Below are 26,928 nucleotides of genomic sequence, written 5' to 3'. Positions count from 1 at the left end.
AACAGAACTAACCAAAGGGGAAAGAAAGCCAGATGGAGAGCTTGTTTAAACAGAGACTGCTGGGTTCCCACCGAGTGCCCGTGTCAGTGGGGCTGAAAATCTGCATTTGTGTTTCTGAAGACCACACTTCAGGAACTTCTGCTCTAGGGATAGAAGAAGAGGAGGCACAGCTCAGGTGTCAAACTGAGACGTGAAATCTGTGCAGAAGCAGAGTGTCTCCAATTCCTTTGAACAGTGAGACTTGGTTCCCCTTTGGATGGAGATTCTAATGGCGGGAGGGCAGAGATTGGGCGTGTCCTGAGAGCCTGTTACATGCTGGGTCACCAAAGAGAACAAACACATGCCTACAACTAATATTACCCCAAGGAAAAGCAGATAAACTGGAAACAAGTTTTAGGAGGTACTGTTTCAATCTAGGGGAGAAGGGGTTTCCCTTCCTGTTCCTTTGAGGGTTTCCTCACTGTAATCTCCAGGAAAGCAAGAATGTGGGACAACCTGTTCTGTAACTCTGGTCTTTGCTCTTTCATCTGCTAAAACCAACCTGGCAGTTTCTAGCTGCCTCGCTGGTGTAACAGGACTCCCCTTCTTCCAGGAAGTCCAACACAGGAGGTTCTGTCAAAATCGAAAGTTATGCTCCATATTCACTAAGCAGACTAAGTTGGGCGCCAGACTACCCATGCCCCCAGTCTACATGGAATACAGATATTTGCCAGCCCTCAGGGAAATAAACAGAACCTTAGGGGCTGTCATAGGCAGCATGTCATGATTCTGTTGTTGTTGTTAATCCTCACCCAAGGATTTTCCATTGATTTTTAGAGAGAGTGGAAGGGAGGGAAGGAGAGGAGAGGTAGGGAGAGGGAGAGGGAGAGAGAAACATTAATGTGAGACACATCTATTGGTTGTCTCCTGCACATGCTGCCATCAGGGACAGGGATCGAACCTGCAACCCAGGTATGTGCCGTTGACCAGGAATCAAACCCTTGAACCTTCGGTGCAGGGGCCGATGTTCTAACCACTGAGATACACGGGCCACAGTAGGTCATGATTTTTATCTAGGTGAAAACAGCCTGGCCCTGGGAGGGCAACTCAGTTGGTTGGAACCTTGCCATGTACACCAAAAGCTTTCGGGTCAGTATTTGGTCCAGGCATACATGAGAGGCAACCAATTGATTTTTTTTTCTCTCTCTCTCTCTCTCTCTCTCTAAAAATCAGTAAAAACATATCCTTCACATAGAGGGACCTGGAGAGTATTATGCTAAGCAATATAAGGCAGTCAGAGAAAGACTGGTATTACATGATCTCACTTATATGTGGAATCCAATGAAGAAAAATAAACTAACGAACAAAATTGATCCAGAGACATGGATACATGGAACAGAATGACAAATCACAGAGGAAAGGGGGGGTGGTGAGACAAGATTAGCCAAAGAACTTATATGCATATATGCATAACCGATGGTCAGACAATAGTGCAGTGAAGGCCTGGGTCGGGGGGGGGGGGGGAATTGTGGGGTAGGGGGTGCCAATGAGGGGAAAAAGGGGACATCTGTAATACTTTCAACAATAAAGATACATTTTTTTAAAAAACCACAACATATCCTCCAGTGAAGATTTTTATAAAAAAGTATAAAAAAAAAATAACCTGAAGGAGAACCAGCAAAGCTTTGTACATAAAGGGTGTGCAATAAATCTTGGCTGAAATGAACAGAACAATGGAGCTAAAGTCAAGGGGTAAGCAAAGAATAACTAATGTCTTTTCATATATTAGTACCTACATGCTCAGGATCTGAACTTCAAAGCTGGGGTAGCTGTTCTCCCATTTTTATACCTCACGTTTCCCCTCAGAGAAGAACAACCTAGGGTGCTTAGGGTTCTTTTGCCAGTATCTTCTTTCAAATGTTCCTTTATGTAACATACAGTGATTATAATACTAGATGTGTTCTGAGGTGTTTTTTCCCAAAATTGGTTTAATCTCTATATATAAAAGCCTAAGCGACCAAACGACCAAACTACTTGACCAGTCGCTATGACGTGCACTGACCACCAGAGGGCAGATGCTCAATACAGGAGCTGCCCCCTGGTGGTCAGTGCGCTCCCATAGGAGGAGCACCACTCAGCTGACCTACCCATCCTGATGGCCCACTAGGCTGGCAGCAGTCACTCCTTCCCTCAGTAGTCCTGCAGGTCCAATCTCCAGAGAACAGGCCAGGCACCGACGGACCCATGCTGCCAGCAGGATCCCAACAGCATGGCCAGCCTCATGGAAGTTGGCTCCAGGTACCACGGCCGCTTCCCCTCCCTAGACTCTCCGCAAGGAAGAAACAATATAAAAGTGGCAGCCAGGTGGCTTCCTACAACTGGCACAAATGTCAGTGGGATGGATCCAGATCCCAGTCCAGCAAGGGCATGCTACCACCACCCGGAGGGCTGATTTCGTCCTGGCCCTCTCCTTACCCACCTCGGGGCAGGCACCAGACATAAGGCTCATGGCTGGTGAGAGCCCCTGTGGCAGCGTGAGCCTCTCCTGATCAGGACTGACTGGGCAGGAGCCTGCAGCAGGCACAGGGGAGCCAGGATGAGCAGGAGGAGCCGCAGGTGGCACTGGACTGCCAGTTTCGGCCCAATCCCCGCAGCCCATGCTGAGGGACCCCACTCGTGCATGAATTCGTGCACTGGACCTCTAGTTTAATATAATAAGAAGAAAATCCCTCTCATACTTCCAGATCACAAGCTTTGTTCCCCACAGTGACACCTCCACAGCATTGAGGCACAGCTGACCACAGTTTGAACAAGAACATTGCTTAGGGAGTGAGATTGACAGTATTACCACCTAGAGGACCCACACAAAGTTAGTATTGGCTTATGTCTAGTATTACAATTACTGTCTCCCCCCCGCCCCCCCCCCCGCCCCCCCCCCCCGCCCCCGAAGCAAACCTTTGTAAAAATACTTTATATGCCTAGAGCTATACTAAGTCCTTTACATACATTATCTTAACTAATCCTCACCACAGCCCAACAGGGTCAGCACCATGATCATCCCTCACCCATTCTCCCCCAGTACCTAGTGGGGCTGGCAGTCAGTCAGCACATAAACATCTCTCAAGTGAATTAAAACACTGTGTGTTACATAAAAACCAGCGCCCTTCAAAGATGGAATCACAGGAATGCGTTTCATTGATTCATTTCCACCTGAAAGGGTCCACTTCAAGAAAAGGGACAGGAAAGAAGTGGGGAGGGAACTTCTCAATGAAACTGGGCCAGAGGGGGAAACATAAACAGATATTTATTAACCCCTAGAGTGCCGGGGAGCACGATCGATAGCGCTCCTCCTGTCTTTCGCCAAAAGTGCCGGGAGTGCTATCAAAGCTCCGAAATGGCGTCCAGTTCTAAGTCTGCTTTTATTAGTGATGATGATATTGCTAAATATGTCAATGTAGTAAAGGTTTCCTTAAGTTTTTGAATAAGTAACTTCATTTACTTGCGATTCACAATTTTTTTCCTAAACTGCTGTAAAATCAGCAAAAATGCCTTGGCAATTTCAGCATAGTTCCTAGGATATTGGTTGGTACTCAAAGGGTTAAGAACATGTGCACGAGCTGCTCTGAAACAGAGCTCTGCCTTCCGTGGTCTTGGGACAGAACAGCCACTCAAAGCAGATCAGGCGGGTCCAGTTCCACTTCGCTTCAGGCACAGCGGTCTCCCCTCCCTGACCCCCAGAACCACAGATCACCCCAAGTCAGCACTCCCACGCTCCAGGTGGGGACTGCCTCTACCCCGCCCACCAGGGGGTCAGCCTTCCTCTGCAGAGTGGGAGGAACCACTTGCCCAGGAGGACCACAGTGAGAGGAGGACAGGATGGGGCACAGGAGCAGGGTCCTCGTTCAGAGCCTGCAGCCAACAGGCTGGTCTGTCTCCTCCTGGATAAAGGAGAAGACCTGTTACATAATCTCTAAGGTGCCTTCTCACTTTCCCCAGGTTAGCTCCTCCTGCCTGCGGAGCCCCAGGCTTCTCCTAGTGCCTTCCTTCAGGAAAAGCCAGGGAATTTGGTTGGAAGGAGAGGGCAGGCCAGGCAGCTTCTCACTCACTGACCGATAAGCAGCACTTCAGAAGGACAGGGAGTATTTTCCGGGCAGAAGAGAGCAGCATCAAGATTCTCAAGAGGAATATCAGGAACAGAACACCAACAATCCTACTCCAGAGTAAGGTGTGCCTGCAATATCGCCCGGGCTCAGCAGGGAGTCCTGTGTTCACTTGTGTGTTTTTTTACTTTAAAACTCTTTTGCATAAAAACACAGAGTCTGAAATGTTACCCTTGTATTCCAGGTTAGGCCTTACCGCCGCAGCACCTGGAACCACTGGGGTGCCGTGCCCACAGCATTGTCAGTGATCATGGATCCACAGCTGTGCCAGGGGAGGGACATTCAGCTTCCGTTTCCAGCCTCCACCTCACCCCACACACTGCCATTGCTATGAGGTTCCATTCTGACTGGCAGTCAGCGCCATTCTCCAAGAAATAACTCATATTCCTGTTAGCATCCCCAGTCAGAGAACCAGGTATGCGGAGAGAAGCAGAGGATTTGGGTGGGGGACAGTATGTGTGGTAATTCTCCCCAGATTATATCCTTGGGAGGCAGAAAAAACCAAGAGATATCTTGGAAAAGCATACACGCTAAATGGTCCATCCAATTTTCATCATGGTAAAGGCAGGTCCTGGAAAACGAAGAAACAACAGGGCATCCATGAAGGTCCCAAGGATTGTGTCCCTTGGGTGGTGAATTAAAGTAAGTGATAGTGAAGGTCACAAGGGCTCCTCTTTGAGGTTACCCACACCTTTGTGAAGGAACTTGGTGTCATGGTTTCACACATTAAATTCCGTTTATCAAATGAGCTGTATTAACTTATGGACCAAAGAAGAGACAATCATATCAAGTCATGAGGTTCTTCTTAGTGATCTGGGAAAAGGTAGGGGGGAAAAAAGAAGTTATAGATGAGAATAACTTGGGATGCCCTGGGAACCCCCATAACCCTTATCCACACTTCATGACATTGGAGACAAGCTGGAATCCAATGGCCTTGTGGTGAGAGAGCCATGGGAATGTGGTTCAGCCTGGGTACGTCACCACCCTTCCTCTCCTCTGTGATACTCACGTCCTGTCCCCATCTCAGTGTAAATGGAGACCCATGATGGGCTTGAGATGCAAGGACAATGATACAGCTAAATAAATTCCACACGTACTGCGGAGGAGCAGGGGAGGGGAGGAGCAGCAAAGGTTTCCAAGAAGGGACTTTGGGCCACATACCCTAATTTAATGACAAGCTGACCAGAAAAATTAAAGGTTCTAAAAATGGCTTCCACCTGGTAAGGTCAGAAAAATCTCTAGTCTCCATGACCGAAGAAGTCACAAATTCCAGTCTTCAACACCCGACTTAGCAACCTCCAGGTGATGTGAAATCCTGTTTGTTACTCTGAAACAAGTAGCTTTTTAAAATTTTAAGATAACTAAAAGAGAACCCAGAACTGACCCACATCTTCAGCCTTGAAGGAGTGTATAAGAAGCCAAAACAATCCTGAAACTTTCCACGGAGTGTGACATCAGTGATTAATCACCCTTCAAACACATGTCTGCCATTCTCTCACATTTGGCTAGTTTTCACTTCTAAAAAGGCAGTTATAGATGTATTTGTTGTCTTTCTTCCTTCTCACCTGATCTCTATTTCCATCCTACTCTTGTTTTTCAGTTTCCTTGCCCTTCAACACCAATTTCAAGGTAGCGAAGAAAGATCACCTTTCATCAACCCCCTGTACCATACTCATACTCAACAGAACCAAAACCTGGAAGAGAAACACAGATAGTTGCTTTCCTCACTTTTCTGAATCAGAAGACAAGCTTTACTAACTTCATTCCATATTTTTCTCAGATATAATGTTTAAAGGCCACACAAGTACATGACTAAGTCCTTGAGTCTTACCCTCAACTATTAGTGCTAACAATTACAACCACTTAGGATTCACCAGAGAAAGTCCAGGGTTCCTTACTTAGCTGTGAGTCAAAAATAGCCAGAACATTCCATTGCCCCTCCGTTCCTTTCCCTCCGAGTTTAGACGAAGGTGTCCTTCAATCCTGCAGGACTGGGAGCCAGTTAGTGAAGGCCCCTTGAGTTGGGAACCACTGTGGTGGGTTCTGGCCCATCAGCTTCATAGTGCGGCTCCTGGAGGAGCAGGAAAGATCCCGGTTCTCTCTGGGGAGAGAGACCAAATAACCAGCTGCTTTTATTTAAAAGCGGAAGCTGCCTTCCAACTGTATGAAGTTTGAACAACCAGAGAAACGGGTTTAACTGAAGAGGGAGGCAGACCTCCTGGCTGAGATGCCCTTCACTCTCTTCAGCCTCTCAGCCTCTTCCCTGACCTTCTCTGGGATGCAACTGGGTCAACTTTTCTCAGGACAGTCTTGGGGCCCTGGGCAATGCACTCAAGCTCAGCACAAGGCCTTATCGTTTCAATCTGCTTCTGAATAGATGTCTGTAGGCTGGGTGGAGACAGAACTGCTTTTTAGGTGAGGGCAGACTGAGGGAGCCCCAGGGGAGTCCCAACCCCTCAGATACCATCGCCCTGCCCAGCCCAGCCCAGGCCAGCGGGTGGCTTCTGAAGGGTGGCTAATCACCTCCCCCACCATCTTCCTCAGATTTGAGCCCCAGTTCTCCACCTTCACATGTGTCAGGTCTAAGGAAGAGAAAGGAGTAGAGAGGGAGGTGACAAGGCACCCACCTCTGTTACCCTCCTTGCCTTTCAAAGCTGCTTTCAGGGCTCGGGCTTTTGGCTGAGGGTCAATGGTCTCTTCCAGCTCTGCCACTGATTTCCTAGTCCTGCCGGCAGGAGGCAGCCCAGAGTCTCTCTAAGCAGGCTCCCGCCCCTCCTCTGGCGCAGACAGAGGGATAGCCAGGGCAACTCACAAACAAAGCAGAGGCTGGAGAGACCCCCAGAGAATTACTCAGTAGGGAAGCTGAGCTGCCACACATCTGGAAAAGCGCCCAAGTCTCGGAATTCTGCCTTTGGACAGGAAACGGACTCCCAAGAAACCCTGCTTGGGAACCCTTCGCCATGAAAGCAGAGCAAACCCACCCACTCAGACTCCCTCCGGCTACTTCCTGTGTCCTTGCACCTTTAACACTCTCTTCCTTTAGTTCCCAGCCTTGGTTTCACAAGTCTCTGAACCAGGCTTGGATTCTTGTGAGGGTCCTGGCCCTTTATGATTGCTTCTCCATCTGCATTCTGGCTTTGAGAGCTGGCTGTCATATCGTTCCTGGCAGTTCTAATGCAACGCAGACTGAGAGAATCTAATGCTGTGATTCTGAACATCTTTTATTTAATTCGTTTTTGTAGCTTATGTTTGTCTGCTCAGGATGGGGCATATGCACAGAAGACGGTGAAGGGTTATTTGGAAAGTGTATTCATTTATCTCAGAGAGTACGTTCCGTTTGGACTTTGTTAGACAGAATGAGGACAGGCACTGGGGCCCTGTAAGTGGGGGTGGAGGTGACAGGTCCAATAGATGACACTTAAAAGGGGCAAATGTCAAGCGAGAGGCCATACTCTCACTTCCAACCACACAGAAGCAGAGTCTCTCCCCTCACCCTCCAAGTTGAGGTGACAGGAGGGCTTGAGGGACATCTGCCAAGTGTCTAGGAAAATCGGACTTCTTTTTCAAGAGAGGCTACAAAATTGATCACTTTCCCTCTGTCCTACATCCTGCCGTCTGGCTTTGCAGGCTGATTTGGGGGAAATTCGTTGCTTCCTGCAAGTCTCCTCTACAACATTAAAATTAGCAGAGTAATTAAATACAGTCATACTTGGGCACCTAGAGAGTTCTTGGTTAATTCATGAGATGCAAACCTACTTAGGCCCGCGAAAGCCCAGGCAGAGAAAGACTGCTCCAGTCCCCAAAGAAAACTGTCACTAGGCAAAAATAGTTGCTCGTGTGGAGACAAGTGTCAAACACATTCCGATAGCTAAGAGTCACCAGTTAATCCGGCAGCTGAGATCCATATGTAAATGAGAGCGGGGAAGTGCGACTCCGCCGCCACCCCGACACTCGCGCGGCTCCCAGGGCCCTCTCCCCATCCCCCGCACCCGCACCCCACCCCCCGCGGGCTGGCGGCGGACATCCAAAGTCGCTGATGAGTAACAGTTTGCAAACTGCAGCTCCGCAACCAAGTCAGAACCTCATCGAGAGACTGCGGGCGCCAGCCGCGCGCGTTCTGCCAGGGAAACTGAAATAAACGCGGTTCAGAGCACACTCTCTCCCCTTGCCACCTCCCCACTACCCACCCCGTTTCCCCCACCGCTGCCTCGCACTCAGCCCTCCCAGTCTTTGGCTAAGAGAAGATGCCAATGCCGACAGCCACTCACCTCCGCACGGTAAGCAGCAGCAGCACTTAGCAAAGAGCCACCTCAAAGAGGGACCGCGGGTGTAAGCCCGGTCCGAGCCCTTCATGCTGCCGCCCTGCGCTCCAGCATGGCCCGGGCGCCAGCGGCCAGCAGCGGTGGGAGCGCAGCGGGCAGGAAACTTCAGCGCGCGACCGGCCCGGGAGCCAGCTCCCTCCTTCACGCCCTCCCTCTCCAGGCGACGCGGCCGTCCGCGGACTTTCTGGGAGCCTGAGCCACCTTGGGGAGTAGGGGAGGGGCCGGCGGGGGAGGGGCCCGGCGGGGAGGGAGGGCCTAAGGGGGCGGAGTTCCAAAGTCCAGCTGTTTGCTGGAGTCCGAGCCAGCGGGGTGGCCCAGAGCCTTACGCAATATGCAAGGACAATGCCGTCCGTGGCTGCAGGCACAGGGCGCGCGTAGGGAGCAGGATCTGTTGGACACACAGCCCCTGGCACAAAACTGGTGCGTGTCCTGTGCAGCTTCCTCTCCTCAAAGGCCACCACGGTCAGCTTTAGCGTAAAACACACAACCAGGTGACGCCAAAGACGTGGGACAGGAGCAGATTTAGGATCAAGACTCAAGAATGCTTTTTTTTTCTCCAACAGGTTCACCCTCACCTTCCCCTCAGCCTTCAAACTTGGACAACCTCCTCTGCATTGAAAACACCCTCCTATCCCTTTTCTTTCCCTCCTTTTTAAAAAAAATGTTTTTATTGATTTAAGAGAGATGAAGGGAGAGGGACAGAGAGACAGAAACATCAATGATGAGAGAGAATCATGGATTGGCTGTCCCCCTGCACACCCCCCACCGGGTTTCCAGCCCCCAATCCGGGCATGCGCCCTGACAGAGAATCCAACTCCAACCTCCACATTCATGGGTCAGGCTCAACCAATGAGCCATACGAACCCGGCTTTCCCCCTCCTTTTAATATTTCATGCTAATACTGCTAACAGTGCCTCACTTTTTTAAAAAAAATATATTTTATTGATTTTTTACAGAGAGGAAGGGAGGGGGATAGAGAGTCAGAAACATCGATGAGAGAGAAACATCAACCAGCTGCCTGGTCACACCCCCCACTGGGATGTGCCTGCAACCAAGGTACATGCCCTTGATTGGAATCAAACCTGGGACCTTTCAGCCTGCAGGCCGACGCTCTATCCACTGAGCCAAACCGACTACGGCACCTCACTCTTTTATTGGCTCCAGGCTGTAATGATGTTGTGCGAACACACTCTCGATTTGGAATCATAAAACCAAAGTTCAAACCTGTTTTGCCACCGACTAGCTGTTTGATCTTAGGCAAGTCACTTCACTCTTTTGACCTTCAATCTAATCATTTAAAAATATTGCTAATAGAATTTTAAAAGACACATTCAAGGAAATACTGTTAGAGAGATGTTGAATAGTTCCAGTTAGTGAAGCCTGCAGAGAAATCCTGAGCATCTTATGGTGGAAGACTTCCATCCACCCCCTGCTCCCAACCACACCCAGTGGAGCTGCCATTCCTTTATTCTGTTCCATTGATTTCTTCTTTAAATCTTTTTCATATTTCAAGGCCAAGTCCATATTCCCCCTCCTCCCATGGACCACATCAACTGAACCTACCCAGGAATCACTGTGTTATCACTCTTGGGCATCTCCCATTCCTTTGTGACCAGATTTAGGAAAAAGGGATTGCTAGGAACATACAACACTCATAGAGTACAGAGGGCTCATTCATCAGAAAACAGGGAAGTTTGCTCTAGCCAGTGTGGCTCAGTTGGTTGGAGTGCCATTCTATACACCAAAAGGCAGCAGGTTTGATTCTGGGTCAGGGCAAATACCCAGGTTGTGGGTTTGATCCCCAGTTGGGGCACATATGGGGCACGTACATACAGGAGGCAACCGATGGATGTTTCTTTCTCTAAAAAAAGAAAAATTAATAAAAAAACCAACACAAACAAACAGGAAAGTGAGAGGAAGAAAAAACAGAAGCTTGATCACTGAGGAGAGCAATTCCCACCTGAAAGAAAGGCAGCCAAGGGGCAAGACTTGTAGGGATTACCAAGGCATGGGCTTTCTTTCTCAGTTTTAACTTGTGCTTATCTATATATAGAAAAGCCTAAGTGACTGGTCGACCACACTACAAGTTGACCAGTCGCTATGATGTGCACTGACCACCAGGAGGCAGACTCTCAACACAGGAGCTGCTCCCTGGTGGTCAATGTGCTCCCACAGCAAGAGTGCCACTCAGCTGACCGACCTGTCTAGGAGGCCCACCAGCCTGGTGGCAGCCACTCACTCCTTCAGTAGTCCTGCAGGTCCAATCTCCAGAGAATGGGCCAGGCACCGACAAACCGGCGCTGCTGGCACAATCCCAACAGCACCACTAGCCTCCTGGAAGTTGGCCTCGGGCACCCCTGCCACTTCCCTTCCCTAGACACTCCACAAGGAAGAAACAATATAAAAGTGGCAGCCAGGTAGCTCCTGACAACCAGTGTGAATGTCAGTGGGACAGATCCGGATTCTGGGCTGGCAAGGGCATCCCACCACCTGCCCAAAGGGCCAATCACATCCCAGCCCCTCCCCCCACCCTCCTTGGGACAGGCGCCAGATGCAGGGACTCCTGGGACTGACTGGGCTCGAGCCTGAGGCAGGCACAGTGGGGCCAGAATGAGTGGGAGCAGCAGGCAGGAGCTGCAGGCGGCTTTGGACAGGTTTCAGCCTGATCCCCACAGGCCACCCCGAGGCACTCCACCTGTGCATGATTTCATGCACCAGGCCTCTAGTTTATCTATATGTTGCAGCATTTGCCTCACAGTTGGAACATGTAGATGCTCAGTAAATGATAGTAGACAATTTAATGAGTAACAATCACTATCATGTATTGAGCATTTATTTGTGCCAAGCAGTTCCTAATTGCTTTCTATTAATTCATTTGTCTATCCAGTGGTCAGCAAACTCATTAGTCAACAGAGCCCAATATCAACAGTACAATGATTGAAATTTCTTTTGAGAGCCAAATTTTTTAAACTTTAACTATATAGGTAGGTACATTGTTATTAACTTAATTGGGGTACTCCTAAGGCTTAGGAAGAGCCACACTCAAGGGGCCAAAGAGCCGCATGTGGCTCTCGAGCCACAGTTTGCCGACCACGGGTATACGAAAAACCTTATAAGGTAGGGACCTCTTTTACATCCGAGGAAATGGAATGAATGAACTATGATGAGATTTTGATGGTTTATCTCTAAAAAGTTCCATCTCATAGGAAAAACAAAATCTAAAGTCAAAATCTAACTTCTAGTTCTACCCCTGCCATCCCCCTGATGGCCCCCCTGGCAAGAATTACATAAGAACCTCATTGCTGAGCAGGAGGTGCCCCACATACCAAACAGAGAGATGAAAGTTCAAATTGCTTATGCAACCTGCATCCTGATTCCCGATTCCCTGATCGTCCTATTGGCCCTTCTCATCTTGCCAGCTTGAGTTACTGTAGGATCATAGTTATCCTGGGTTTCAGTTCTGACCCACGCAACCAATACTATCGTCTAGTTCTCTCTTCCATATCACCAAAGACAACACCCATTTTGCTGTTCTTTGCAAGCCCAGAACAGAAAATGGCTAGCACCTTCAGTCCTTCTAAAAGTGAATTTTAGCCTTGGCCGGTTTGGCTCAGTGGATAGAGCATCAGCCTGCGGACTGAAGAGTCCTGGGTTCCATTCCAGTCAAGGGGGCGTACCTCGGTTGCAGGCTCCCGGCCCTGGTTGGGGGCATGCGGAAGGCAACCAATCAGTGTGTCTCTCTCACATAGGTGTTTCTCTCTGTCTCTTCCTCTCCTTTCCACTCTGTCTAAAAGTTAATGGAAAAAATAACCTCGGGTGAGGACTAAAAAATAAGTAAATAACTGAAAATAAATAAAAGTGAAGTTTATTTGCTTGTGATCCACTGCATGGGGGCTATGATACACAAATGGATAGATATTTGGTCTACCCACCCAACCCATCTCTTTGGATACTATGTGCCCGGCTCTGTTCTAGGCAGTGTGTATACACTGGTAAACAAAAACACTCCCAGCCCTTGCAGAGCTGGCCACTAGGACAGACTCTCCATGAACATGAAGGAAAGGGGAATCGACATCAGATATCTGGCCAAGTTTTGAGTTGGGGGATTTAAGAAAATAAATCCTGTAACCTGCCTGCGTCTAGATGTTTTAAGGTGATGTCCTCGGGACAATTTGGAGGGGATAGTAGGTCAATGGTCTTTAAACATGGTGCTCATTAAAATCACCAAGGAAGCTTTTAAAAACAGTAGGCATTAGTAGTTGTTTTTAAGCTGTCCAGATGATTCCAAGGTGGAACCAAGATGAGGAACCACTGATGACGGTTCGTGATCTGTGCTCACTTCTTTTTATGATAGCATCTTGATTTTTCTTTAAGGAACCAACCCCCCTCCATTCTCTGTCTCTCCCTCTCCCTCCATCATGTTTTTGGGCATGGCCGACATCCACCCATCCCCCACCCCCTACTCTCCAAGGATGGCCCCTGACCTGCACTTGGCCAGTCAGTCACAGGGATTGTTTCAGATTTAGAACATGATCCGATTTCAGCCAATGAGCAAACACCATGCGACCTTAGCAAGAACTACTAGGAAAGCAGCTTCCTACAAGATTTCTAAGTTGGTACAATGTTAGACTAAAGCAGCTGGAGGCCATGTTGCCATAACCACATAGAAAGAAGCTGCCTGAGAATAAGGCCAACAGAGAGGAAAAAGATGAGAGAGAGAGGAAGGGAGGGGAGGGGAGAAGAGGTTTGGCAATATCATCTGAATAACTAGATAGATATACTTTTTCCCCCAAGCATTATTGATCCCTGGACTTTATTTAAGCCCCCCAATAAACTCCATTTTTTTTTTTTGCAAAAGACAGTTGAATGTCTATAATTTCAGGGTTTTCAAACACCTAGTCACCCGCTTCCCATATTCAGGCTAAGAACCCTGGAGTTATAGCAATATCTTTAAAGTGTTCTTAACTTCTAAACAGATGGCTGAATCTTATTCTCATCTTCAGCAGAACTTGTCTTTAGTGATGCCTCCAGTCAAAGTCCATTTTACATGAATTAGGTGTTCTGCCTACCTATGTGTCCATTTTATGTCTCATTTCCATTCCCCGAAATAGTGAGCCCCAAAGAGTTCTGATGGTCCCAGCCTGCAGACATACTGGGTCAGGTCTATCACATGCTGAGCCTGATACTGGGGACTAATAGGACAGCTCCCCCCCTTACCCCCTGCTTTTTGCTCCCACTAACTAGTCACAGGCTTCACTAATGCTGGACCATGACCACAAAACCGGAAGGATTATTCCCTTCAGATTTATAGGAACAGAGTTTTTCAAATCACACTTCCCCATAATTCTTAGTGAGAACTCAGCCCAGAGACAAAAGGCTTAGAACTGTGCTAGACCGTCCCGTGAGGACCTTCTTACTGTGACGTGTACAGTGCACACCTTCTGCAGAGCATGCTCGGACAGGCTCAGAGAGGGTTGCGGACTACATCCTGGCGAGCAGGGAGGACAGGCCCTGTTTTCCTCATCCAGCCACCCTGACCCATCACTGACCTGCCACATCCCCTCCCAGAGAATCTCACTTCCAGCACCCACTCCCAGATTCAGATCATGTTCATATCTACAGTTGTGTAAAGCTCTGCAAGTGATTTCAATATGAAGTCGGGGTTAAGAACCACTGGCCTTGGGGCTTAGGCCCTGCGTGGTTGATGGGGAGTTTGGGCAGCACCTGGACTCAAATGCTTTCACTTTCTCAAATTCTCACAACCCGTCCCTGGATGCATCTCCCGCCACCTGTTATGCTTTTCATTTGCCACCTGCACGTTCCTTAACCCTCATCTTCCCTGTACGGATTCTGACCTCTGAACTGCCTGACTGCTGATGCCAGGTGCTTCACAATTTCCCCCAGATTACCCTGTGCTGGCCTCTATTTATCGCTGTGCTTAACCCCTGAGATTCTTGCCAAGTACTGACCATGTATTCAACAAATGGTTGGTTTCTGAACATCTACTCTCTGCTAGTCACTAAGCTAAGGGGGTATATGGAAATTAATATAGGAAATGTATATGAGAAATATAAAGGGAATAAGACACGTTCCCTGAACAAAGACAAAAAACAGGGTAAGTTCTAGGAGAAGCAGTTGGTTCCAATTTTTTTGTGGCGGTAAAAGGAAACTGGAGACAGACCAGGACTGGACATAGGTAGAGGGTTTGTCTTTGTGTGAAAAGGAGGAACTGAGATAATCATCAGTGACCAGAAACACTGAAGATCAGAGAAAGGACGTGCAATATTGAATTGCTGCCATCCACCTGGTGGCAGCTCCCCAACTCCAAAGCCTAAGCCATCACTTGCTCATCCTCTATGTGTAAATGGGTTCTTCTGGGCGTGCCCTGGGCCACCTGTTTACCTCTTTCTGGCTGCCTCACTTATCCTCACGGAAGTTAAGCTCTAGCTCATTCTATCAATCACCCTCTTTTCACTGATCACCTCCTGGTCTGACCAGGCCCTGGGTTAGGAGTTCAGATAGTCCTGACGGAGACCGTGGGACTTCACAGGAGACCCTGGTGTCTCTTCAGAACAGCTCACATCTGTGTTCTATGCGGACAAGGAGGCAGGGCCGCAGGCGGGTTCCTGGAGATCTGCGCTGAACAGCCCTGTGCTCAGGAGGAGGCAGGAGATTTATCAAAGTGAAAGATGACTGCAGCTGGAGTTGCTAAAAACAAACACTCCAGGTTTTATCCACTTCCAAAGACGTTTACCTCTAAGTAGGTCAAAGTGTCCCCAAAGTAGGGCAGAAGGAAGTGCCAGCCTATCACTTTGAGCCTCAGTTTGGGAAGGTTTGCCATTACCAAGTGTCCACCACACAGGATGGTGTTTCAACTCTGACTGTCACTGCCACCTTCCCTCCTGTGGGCAGGGGAGCAGCCGCAGCAGCATATAGATTCACAGGGCGCCATGGAGAGGTTTCTGATATGTGAAATCAAAGTGTATTTTGCCTTGATGCAACTCAGGTCAGTTTATTGAAGATTTCAATAATAGGAGGGATGTTGGAGGTACTGCCCATTCTTATATTTCTGACTTTTCAACAATTCCAAATAAATGAGAGGTGCTGAGCCTGTGTCCCCAGAGAAGAGTTCTCAGAAAATAGGATTTCAAAGACTCTCTCAGTCAGAACTTCTAGCATCAGATCATTATTTCCTCTTCCCATCATCAGGTTCCTGCTAAAGCTTCTTTAGTTCTTAGGTGATGGAGAATGCACTGAGCCTGGTCCTTCACATGGACTCCTCAGGGGTCCCTTCCTTCCTTTTTCCCTTCCCTTCCCTTCCCTTCCCCTCCCTCCCTTCCTTTCTGGATTTACTGAAAACTTCTTATATGTCGGCCACTGTTCTAGATGCTAGGGATAGAGCAATGAACAAAACAGACAAAATTCGTGCACGTATAGGGGGAATTTGGAGGGCGGGGCAGTGGGAGGAATAGACAATAAGCATGAACAAATATGTCAGGTAATGAATAATGCAACGAGGAAGAGTAAAACAGGGAAAGGCCTATACAGTGTGATGGGAGAGGGTAGGGGTGAGGGAAGGCCTCTCTAATCAGGTGCGATTCGAGCAGAGACGAGAAGGAAGGGTGGCAGCAGCTACCAGGTGTCTGAGGATGTGGAGTGCCCAGGCAGAGGGAACCGAGGTGCAGATGCTGGTGGGAGTGTACATGGGTCTACTGGGAACAGCTCAGCCAGGTGGGCTGGTCAGGAGAGGGGTAGGATGTAGAAGGAAGAATATGCCCCCTAAGATGTCCACGTCCTAATCCCAGAACCTGTAACTGTGTTACCTTCCTTGGCAAAAGGGACTTTTCTATGTGACTGCATTAAGGCCTCGAGATGGGGAGGTTATTCTGTCTATCCAGGTGAGCACAGTGCAGTCATGAGACTCCTTGCAAGCAAAGCACCCTTCCCATTGGTCAGAGGGAGACGTGACTCTGGGACAAGGATGAGAGCGAGGCCACGAGGCCACATGTCTGGCTTTGAAGACGGAGGAAGGGACCACCTGCCAGGGAATGCAGGCAGCCTATAGGAGGTGGGCAAGGCGAGAAAACAGCTTCTCCAGTAGGAACACCGCCCTGCTGACACCGGGAATTTAGCCTGATGACACCTCCTTGGATTTCTAACCCACAGAACTTCTGAGGTACTACTGAGAAAGAATAGGTCATTGGGAGATGCCAGAGGTGAAATATATCAGGTATGATCTCGATCCTCTGCATGGAAGGCAAAAGAAAGAAGTGAAGAATAAACCATTTTATTCTACATAGAGCGCAATGGACCTGCTGTTGGGAGGCTGGAGACAGGGCCCAGGATAGGCCAGGAAAAGAAACTGAGGGAAGGGGAGGGCGCAGACTAGACACAATGTCAGGGCCTTTGCAAACCATGTGGATGAAACTAGAAACAGAACCTGATTCTTTGAACAGCCCTGGAGAGGATTCAGGCTGGGAACACCCTACACTCAGCCCTGAAAAGGTGTCAGAACTGGGACAAAGGGCAGGCGGAGAAATGAACATTCACAGACTGCCTCTGGTGCGCCCAGGCTGGGGAGTCAAAGTCCAGGGAAGTAAGCACGATGACCTATTTTATGGATTTTTAGTGTGGTGCTCAAGGTCATCAGCTGGTCAGTGCTGAGCCAGGACTCAGACTCAGGTCTTCCACCCAAGACTCGCAGTTGCCCCATGCCTCTCATCATCTCACCTATGGCCAACTTCTTACCAACGTCAAGCCTTGAGTAGCCAGGCCACTTTTGTTTTATTCTACATATTAGCCTGTGCATGAAACAACCAGACCAACGCCACAGTTCAAGACAGTTTTACCTCACATCGCCCCCTGTGAGCCTCCCAGCTACTCTGTGAGACAGGCCTTTTTATCAGCTTCTCATTGCAGAGGCGTGGAAATGAAGATTATGTACCCGCCACTCCTTCCACGCTATGTCCTCTTCCCGGCCCATCTGACTCCCTGAGAGCCAAACCCACCCTGTTTTCTCAAAGATTTGCAAGTGCCCCTCTAAGTAAAATATAGGCCGATTGTAACACACAAGGTTAAACTACTTAGAGATTGCTGATATTCAACCATTTTTTTTTTTACTATAAAAATGGCAGTTTCATGTGATTCAACCTAATAAATTGGATCTCAAATGAAGATATTTATGCTGGGCTTGAATGAATTAAACACAGGATACTTAGGTTAATCACTTGAGGTTACCAAGGGTACTTACCTGATGTGGAGAGAAAAAAGCAGACATTTTTAGAGATGGAAGGGATCCCAGAGGTAATTCAGGGAGAGATGGAGGAAAGGTAATAAAAATGCTATTTTAGAACAAGTCACAATATGAGTGACAGTAGAGAATGACCAGGAAAAAAAGACAAGCCCATAGAGAGGCTCAGAATGGAAAGCAGTGGTCTAGGTCCGGGGCCCTGAGAGAAGGGGACAGGATCAGAGGTTTATGAGGGAGACCAGGGCCCCTGAAGTGCGGAGGAAGCCACAGGGCTGGAGTTCCTAAGTCCAGGGAGGTTACGAGGACTATAAAATGGCACACAGATAACAACTTTACATAGTTAGGCTTACTAAATTTAATCCAAAATGTGTTGTTCTGCTCTAACGATGTAATAAAAGAATTTATGGAGAAATTGCTAGACTCTTACTACCTAGTATCTTAGGAAAGACGTGTCTAACATTTTTATGCAAATGAAATCCCTTTGTCCTAAAGATAGAAGGAGATGGAGAATGCGAATTAAGATTGGGTTTTTACACAATGAGAACTGGGACTGGTGGGTTAGCGGGGAGCCATGGTAGGAAGTATATGGATTTCAGCACTAAATAAGAGGCATTTTCTAACCATCAGAATGGCACTAACACGCAACAGGCGTCCTCGTCCTCGGGAAGTAACAGTTCCAGTCCCTGGGAGTGCTCGGGTAACATTCCATTCCGCTGAGCACCTGTCAGTAACATTTGAGGAGGTGGTCCCTATCTTAGGGGCCAGAGTGAACCAGAAGACGTAAGATGCTTTCAGTTCTAAAGATTCCAAGAGCCATGAAAGCCAACGTTCCCATGTGAAATGAAATCTAACCAAGGACCCCTGTGGTTTAATTATAAAAAGAGAAGGTTGAATTCTAATGTTTTAAAATCTCCACCTGTTTCAAGAAATCTCAGCACTCAAGTTAATTACATTTCTTATTCAAATGCAGAATCTTATTCAAATTCAGTTATCCTTATCCAGCAGTACTGTGAATCTTAACAACAACCTTACCACTATTTCCATTGCCAACATACTATACTCAGCTATGTTATTCTTTCCCCCCTCTTTTTATGTTATTAAACGTAATGGGGTGACATTGGTTAATAACAGCTATGTTATTCTTAAATGAAATTGTGTGGGCTAGTGTGGAGACCTATTCCCATCCTCACTCTTCACACTCCCAGGTGCAATTTTGTTCTATGAGGAAGTGGGTTCTGAATTTCAAAGTGGCTGCTTCACAGCTGGTCTGTTGCAGATGTGGGGCTGCACAAATGGAATGGAACATGGATCAGGCAGCTGTAGTTTGTAACGAGTCACTTCAACTCCGAAAGGAAATGTTTGGGCAAAATCCATCCTGAAATTAGTGTTCAGCTTCCTGCAGTAAAGCCCTGTGTTAGGCATAATGGAGTAAACTCAGAACCTGAGAATAGTTGCTCTTAGTGCAGTTATACTGAAGAGTGTGTGCGTGTGTGTGTGTGTGTGTGTGTGTGTGTGAGAGAGAGAGAGAGAGAGAGAGAGACTGACTGGGACTTTTTGGTGGACTCTCCGGCGTCTGTAGGCAGGAGGAGCCTGCAAGTATCTGGATTTGATAGCAGAGGGGACAGGGAAGGCACATTTTGGCTCCTGACAGCAGAGAATCCAGGGAATTCCCATCCTGCAGAAAATCTGGTGGACAGGCTGGCACAGCTCCAGGGGCTGGCTGGCCCCTATCAGAGCTGGCCCCAGTTCAGCCTGCTGTCCAAGTGCTGCTCAAGTTGTCCTGTTCCAGTGGAGACACTGGGATCTTTCTAGTGAGCAAAGCTCCCACAGGACAAAACCTGTCTGGTTGTTGCTACTGCCCCTCGGGAAGGGAGCACGGGAGGCCAGAGGTGGGAGGGAGAGTGGGAGGGCGCTCTGAGTCCGCACCCAGTTACCTGGCTAAACACAGGGAGCCTAATCAGATGGGAAGGACCTATCTCAAATGACTTCCGTTGTAGAGCACAGGGTTCAAATCTGGGTTCACCAGTTTTAAGTTATGTGACTTTGGGCAAGTTACCTTACCTTTCTAAGACTCAGTTTCCTTGTCTGCAAAATGAGGAAAATATTATTGGTGTTAGTATTAAAGCAATAACCTAGAACCTGGCCCTTAGTAAGCTCAATAAGTGTCAGTGTTTTTTACGAGTTGACTACAAACTTAACATAAGTCAGTAGCATCCCAGAGTTGCTCAGCATCTTCAGCTGTTGGCGGTATATGCTCGAGAGGCCAAGTTTTCTCCACTGTTCTACACCTTCACTGCCTGGTTAGTTGTTCCCGAGGCCAGCTAGGTGACAGTGGCAGAAATCACCAGAAGACCCCATGGAAGAGGACTCCCCAGAAACAAGCCAGGGCCGCCACAGCCACGGCCCCTCTCTTCCAGGGAATCTGCTTTCGGAGTTTGCCTGGCCCTGGTTTAGGTTTGTAAGCAAAGAGGCATTTCCTTATAGCTTCTCCAGGCACTCAGCGGGGGCCAGGAACAGCTGCACAGGGAAGCAAAGGAACATAGGTGTCCTGCAGAGTTGGGTGAAGAAGAACCTAGACCAGTGGTTGGCAAACTGCGGCTCCGCAAACTGCGGCTCCGCAAACTGCGGCTCTCGAGCCTCATGCGGCTCTTTGGCCCCTTCAGTGTGGCTCTTCCACAAAATACCGACTTCTGCGCATGGGCCACGAAGTTTCAATCACACTGTATGTGCGCTCCTGCACGTGGTATGTTGTGGAAGAGCCACACTGAAGGGGCCAAAGAGCCGCATGTGGCTCACGAGCCGCAGTTTGTCGACCACAGACCTAGACTGTCCTTTGGAGCCTGGGGCAGACACACCCAGCATTTTTACCCTTTGTAAATGTACAGTTCAGAGGCATTAGGTTCAGTCACATTGCTGTGCAACCATCACCACTACCCATCTCCAGAAATCCTTTTATGTTGCAAAACTGAAACTCTGTATCCATTAAACACTCACTCCCATTCCTCCCTCCCCCCAGCCCCTGGTCCCCCTCAGCCCAGCCAGCACCCTTCCAATCCGGGATCCCTTGGGGGATGTCAGACTGCTGGTTTAGGCCCGATCCCAGGGATTGGGCCTAAACCAGCAGTCGGACATCCCTCTCACAATCCTGGACTGCTGGCTCCTAATCACTCACCTGCCTGCCTGCCTGGTCGCCCCTAACTGCCCCCTCCCTGCCGGCCTGGTCACTCCTAACTGCCCTCCCCCCAGACCCCCCCAGCTGGCCTGGTCATCTCTTACTGTCCCCCCTGTCAGCCTGGTCGCCCCAATTGCCCTCCTCTGCCAGTCTGGTCACTCCTCACTGCCTCCCCTGTGAGCCTAATTGCCCCCAACTGCCCCCCACCTGCACCAGCCTGGTCACCTCTTACTGCACACCCCTGCTGGCCTGGTCACTCCCAACTGCCCACCCTGCTGGCCTGGTCTCCCCCAACTGCCCCCCACTGCTGGCCTGGTTGTCCCTCATGGACCCCCCACCAGCCTGGTTGCCCCACGCAGCCTGCTGTTCAGTCGTTTGGTCGTCCCTCACTAATCCTCCTGCCGGCCTGGTCGTAGGCAGCCATCTTGTGAGGGCGTGAAGGTTAATTTGTATATTACCTCTTTATTATATAGGATTTTATTGTCTAAAGTTTTATATATGTCTCCTTTTTCCCCAATTGACCTCCCTCCCCAGCCATTCCCACCCCAGGCAAACCCCCACCGCCCCACTGTCTGTGTCCATTGGTTATGCTAATATGCATGCATACAAGTCCTTTGGTTGCTCTCTAACCCCCTCTCCCCTCCTCCATTTGTCTCTGGATCTATTATTGTTCATCAAATTATGTTGATAATTATATCCCAGATATGAGTGAGACCATGTGGTATTTATGTTTCTCTGACTGGCTTATTTTGCTTAGCATAATGCTCTCCAGGTCTATCCATGCTGTTGCAAATGGTAATGGAATACTATGCCACTATTTTTACTTTTTTTGAGGAAACCTATTCTATTTCCCACAACAATTCACTGTTTTACTTTCCCAGCAGCAGTGCACAAGGATTCCAATTTTTCTATAGCCTCACCTGTTATTTTCTCTGCGTGTGTGTGTGTTTAATAATAGCTACGCTACTGGGTGTGAAGTGGTATCTCACTGTGGTTTTGATGTGCATTTCCCTAATGAACAGCAATGTGGAGCACCTTTTCATGTGGCTGTTGGACCATTTGTACATCTTCTTGGGAGAAATGCCTATTCAAATCCTTGTCTGCTTTTTAAACAGATTTTGCTGGTGTCATTGAGCTGTATGAGTTATTGACATAACCTGCACACTAACCCTCCCTGTGCATCTTTAAGTATCTTCTGAGCTTGACACTCCGGGGGTGCCAACCCCATAGAGCAGGGACTCAATCCTCATGGAGCATCAGAATTACCAAGGAGCTTAAAATATTCTAATGCCCAAGCTAGATGGCTCTGAATTAATTGGTCTGAGTGGTGTGTGAAGCATCAGTATTTTTAAAAGTCTCCTCCAGGCGGCTTTAAGATGCACCCAGAGTTAGAATCCACCACCACCAAGTACTCCCCCCACCCCCAGGCACTGCCCTCCCCAACTTAGTGCTGAGAATGAGAGAGGGCATTAGGAAGACAAGGGGACTAGGCTCCACCCCAGTGAGAAGCCTTTCAATGTCAGGGTGGCAGTGACTAGTAGGAAAGGCAGGCCCCCCACTTTGTCACACAGCCTCATCATCAGTCCTGCCATGGATACGTCAGGAGGAAACAACCAACCCCTGAATCCCAAGAAGACATAGGAGGGACAAGGGCCCAGCACCTAGCTCAGCAGGCAGCGTGTGGGTGTGAAGTACTGGGCTGAGAGGAGGTGGGAGCCCTGGTTCTGCTCCAGCTCTGCCACCAACTCTCCCTGCGGCTTCGGGAAGTCACCTGTGCCCCAAAGTGCCCCTGAAAGACAGGAAACTGGGCAGGTACAGTGGTTCTCAACCCTGACCATATCTTAGATTCACTTAAGGACCATTTGAAAGAACACTGACTCTCAGGCCCCACCCTGGAGACTCTGGTTACAGTTGTTCCAGGTAGGGCCAGGGTGCTTTCATTAGGTACAGCTTCCAGGTGATTCTGTGCAGACAGGGTTGAGAACCCACACCTAGCAGTTCTCCCAGGTCCCTCCTTGGTGCTAACATTCTGTGGCTCTGTCACCATTGCTGGTGCTGACAGCTTGGCCTGAGCACACACATGACACTTAGCACATCACGCAGACACTGCCTGGCTCCTCATGGCCTATAGGAGCACTGACTCTTCAGTGCTCTCCACAGAGATGAAGAGGACTGGCTCCCCTCTAAGAACTGAAAAAGAAATAGAGTCTGACGTGCAGTGACACGGATGAGGCAACCCTGTCCTATCCCACAACCTCCAGAAGGATTCTCAATCCAGTTGTGTATGACTTACAATGTGGAGGGCCTGCTGGAGACATAGTGTAGCTCAGAGAAGGCCAACTGGCCAGAGGCAGCTGCTGAAATGGAGGAAGGAAGAGTTTACTGAATTTCTTCTAACAGGCAACACTCAGGGCAGGCCCTGGCTAGAGAGGGAGGGGTTTCCAGGCAGTGGCAGGTACATGGACACATATTTCGGCCCTGTTAAGGCCCTTGGAGATGTCTCCTGGACACTAGGACTTACGTCCTGACTGCTGGGAGGCAGGCGCCTGCGCATTCCGAGCCCACACAGGTGAGAGGGCGGTGAGAGCACATGGGTTGCCATTTGAAGGCCCAGCCTTAATTGGTCTAAGCTTGTAGAGAGAAGAACCAACTTGCAAACAAAAAGATCCAAGGAAACAGGTGACAGCACTGCCAGGGATAGAGGTTGTGGGGGGGTGCCCTTAAGAAGCCAGGATGGCTGGCAGTCAGTTGGAAAGTTCTGTGACAGCTTCCTTCCTTGCTTTCCCTCAAGCCTCTATTTTCCATCCTTCCTCCTCAGCTCCCATTTTCATTTAACGCTCCACTAACTCCCTTCTCTTGAGAGTTCTTACCCAGAATGTCCCCACCTCCCACCTCTGGATCACAGACCCACGCTGACAGCTCTCTGCTTCTCCCCCTAGGTGTGCTCCTTCGAAACTGTATACAGAGGGGCCCCAGCTGGGCTCAGGGTATGGAAGAGATGAACATAGGCAAGGGAGGCTGGACCTAGGTCAAAAAGTGTTAGATCACACCCAAAGGGTGGACTCAGAGACCAGAGCCCAGGCAAAGCGAATCCTGCTCTGTGCGAACAGCCCCTGCAGAACAGCTCCTCCTTTGTAGTCATGATCACTCTTGACAGTCCATCAGCCTGAGAGTTAATCCCTCCCACTGATGTGCCAAAAACAGTCAAGGCTCAACTATAACGGGAGGGCACACACAACCCAAACAGGAGACACACCTGGAGCACATGGCTCAGGTGACCAGAGAGATTGTGCTACTGAGCCCCACAGCACACCTACTACACAAGGCCACTCTACCAAGCCCGGGAAATATAGCAGTTCTACCTAATACATAGAAACAAACACAGAGAAGCTGCCAAAATGAGGAGACAAAGAAAAACGTTTCAAATGAAAGAAAAGAACAAAATCCCAGAAAAGGAACTAGACAAAATGGAGACAAGTAATGTATCAGTGCAGAGTTCAAAACACTGGTTATAAGGATGCTCAACGAATGTAGGGGAAGAGTAGATGACCTCAGTGAGAACTTAACAAAGAGATAGAAAACATAAAAGTGGAGATAGAAAATAAAAAAGAACCAGTCAGAAATGAAGAATACAATAATTAAAATGAAAAATACATTACAGGGAATCAACAGTAGATTAGATGAAACAGAAGATTGAATCAATGATTTGGGAGACAAGGTAGCAGAAAATACCAATTAGAAGAGTAAAAACAAACAAACAAATAAAAAAAAAACCCCAAATAGTTTAAAGAACTTCTGGCACAACATCAGGCATACCAACATTCACATTATAGAGGTACCAAAAGGAGAAGAGAGAGAGCAAGGGATTGCAAACCTATCTGAAGAAATAATGACAAAAAAGTTTCCTAATCTGGTGAGAGAAATAGATATACAAAGTCCAGGATGTGCAGAGCCCTGAGCAAGATGAACCCTAAGAGGCCCACACCAAGACACATCATGATTAAAATGCCAAAGGTTAAAGACAAATAGATAATCTTAAAAGCAGCAAGAGAAAAGCAGTTAGTTACCTACAAGGCAGCTCCCATAAGACTGCCAGCAGATTTCTCAACAGGACAGAAGGGATTGGCATGAAATATTCAGTGATGAAAAGCAAGGACCTACAACCAAGATTACCCAGCAAGGCTATCATTTCAAATCAGAGGACAGATAAAGATATTCCCAGACAAGAAAAAAAGAAAGGAGTTCATCACCACCAAACCAGTATTACAAGAAATGATACAGGAACAAAGAAAAAGAAGGAGAATGAGAAGGAAGAGGAAGAAAAGGAGCAGAAGGAGGAAGGGGAGGAGAAGCGGAAAAGGAGAAGGAGAAATAAAAATATGAATAATAAAGGGGCAAAAACTACATATCTAGCAATAATCACTTTAAATGTAAATGAATTAAATGCTCCAATTAAAAAACATAGGGTGGCTGAATGGAAAAGAAAACATACATATGCTGCCTACAAGAAACTCACTTCAGATGGAAAGACACACACAGACTGAAAGTAAAGGGATGGAAAAAATATTTCAGGCAAATTAAAAGAAAATCTGGGGTAGTAATATCTATATCAGACTTTAAAATAAACTTTAAAACAAAGGCTCTAACAAGAGACAAAGAAGGACCCAGCAATTCCACTTCTGGATATTTATCCGAAGAAACTCAAACCACTAATTCAAAAAGACAAATGCATCCCTATGTTCATTGCAGTATTATTTGCAATAGCCAAGATATGGAAGCAACCTAAGTGCTCATCAATAGATGAATGGGTAAAGAATATGTGGTACATACTGTATATATAATGAGATATTACTCAACTATAAAGAAAAGAGTGAAATCTTGCCACCTGCAACAACATGAATGGACCTAGACTGGGTATTATGCTAAGTGAAATAAGTCAGACAGTGGAAGAAAGTACCATATGATTTCACTTACGTGTGGAATCTAAAAAACAAAATAAACAAACAAAAAGGAAACAAACTCATAGATACAGAGAACAAACTGATGGTTGGTTGCCAGCTGAAAGGGGGATTTGAGGGTTTGCTGAAAAAGATTCAGGGATTAAAATGTGCAAACTGCCAGTATTAAAGTATAGCATAAGCTATGTAGTCAATAATATTGTAATAACTATGTACAGTGTCAGATGGGTACTAGACTTATCACTGTGATCACTTTGTAAGCTATGTAAATGTCTAATCAGTATACTGTACACTTGAAACTAATGGAATAGTGTATGTCAACTGTAACAGAAAAATAAAAAAATACTTTAAAATTAGACGTGTCAGGTCTTCTCTCGAAGCTAAGTCCTTCCCGATGGACACACCTGCACTGGATGTCGACAAACTAGCCTTTCCCAGAAAACTGCTGTCCTTGGCTTTGTCCCTAGACAGGGCTTGTGGGATTTTGTAGTTATTTTACTGAGGAATCCATGACAAATGATGTAATAACTCCAACTTTTGACAACTTAATGTATCGAGTGCCGGGCACTGTTCTAGGTGTTTCGTATGTTACCTCATCTCACCTTCACAACACTAACCTCTGTGTGTCCCAGTTTCCCTCTTGTTTAAACTTCACACAGAACCATATTCCTGTGTCCCTGATTTTCTCTTCCCTGGGACCAAGAGCTTCTCTGTGGCTACTTCAAAGGACTGAGGAGCTGCCTGGGCAATTCCAGATTCCACAGAACTTCCGGACACAGCCCCTCTTTAGTCCCCAGAGAAAAGGGGAGAAATGAACCGGGTGAGGGCTGAACTGGGGGAGGGAAGAATCAGGTTTTAGTTTGCATTTTTCTCCTGGTGGAAAAACCCAGGGAGGCAGGCTGGATGAGAGGCCTGTCAACAAGCCACCTGCTATCGCCATCTGGTGGACGCAGGCGGAAGTCAGGCTTTGGAGACGGATGAGATTGAATTCCAGAACATTTAAACCTTATTAGCCCATAGTATCTACTAGGAAGACTGCAGCAGGCCCCCATGGCGACCCTCGTCCCTGACTCCCTACAGAAGCAGG

The 26,928-nt window shown here is 47.9% G+C and overlaps 1 protein-coding gene across 27 annotated transcripts in view; it reads right to left on the bottom strand.

The window, feature by feature from the left end:
• The window catches only part of KALRN (kalirin RhoGEF kinase), a 635,703-nt gene that overhangs the window by 106,872 nt on the left and 501,903 nt on the right, over positions 1-26,928 (bottom strand). For 7 of the 27 annotated variants that reach the window (XM_070406382.1, XM_070406383.1, XM_070406385.1 and 4 more), the window contains exon 1: positions 8,408-8,644. The exons of the other annotated variants lie outside the window; for them this stretch is intronic. In XM_070406382.1, coding sequence (XP_070262483.1) covers positions 8,408-8,492 — 85 coding nt within the window. In that variant the 5' untranslated portion in view covers positions 8,493-8,644. Of the gene's footprint in view, positions 1-8,407; positions 8,645-26,928 lie in introns of those variants that run through there. 27 annotated transcript variants of the gene reach the window in all.

Source organism: Myotis yumanensis, unplaced genomic scaffold (genome assembly GCF_028538775.1).
Source record: "Myotis yumanensis isolate MYYU_CA2020_CCGP unplaced genomic scaffold, mMyoYum1.0.hap1 SCAF_2, whole genome shotgun sequence".
Lineage (NCBI taxonomy): Eukaryota > Metazoa > Chordata > Mammalia > Chiroptera > Vespertilionidae > Myotis > Myotis yumanensis.
This window is presented reverse-complemented; position numbering and strand designations above follow the sequence as displayed.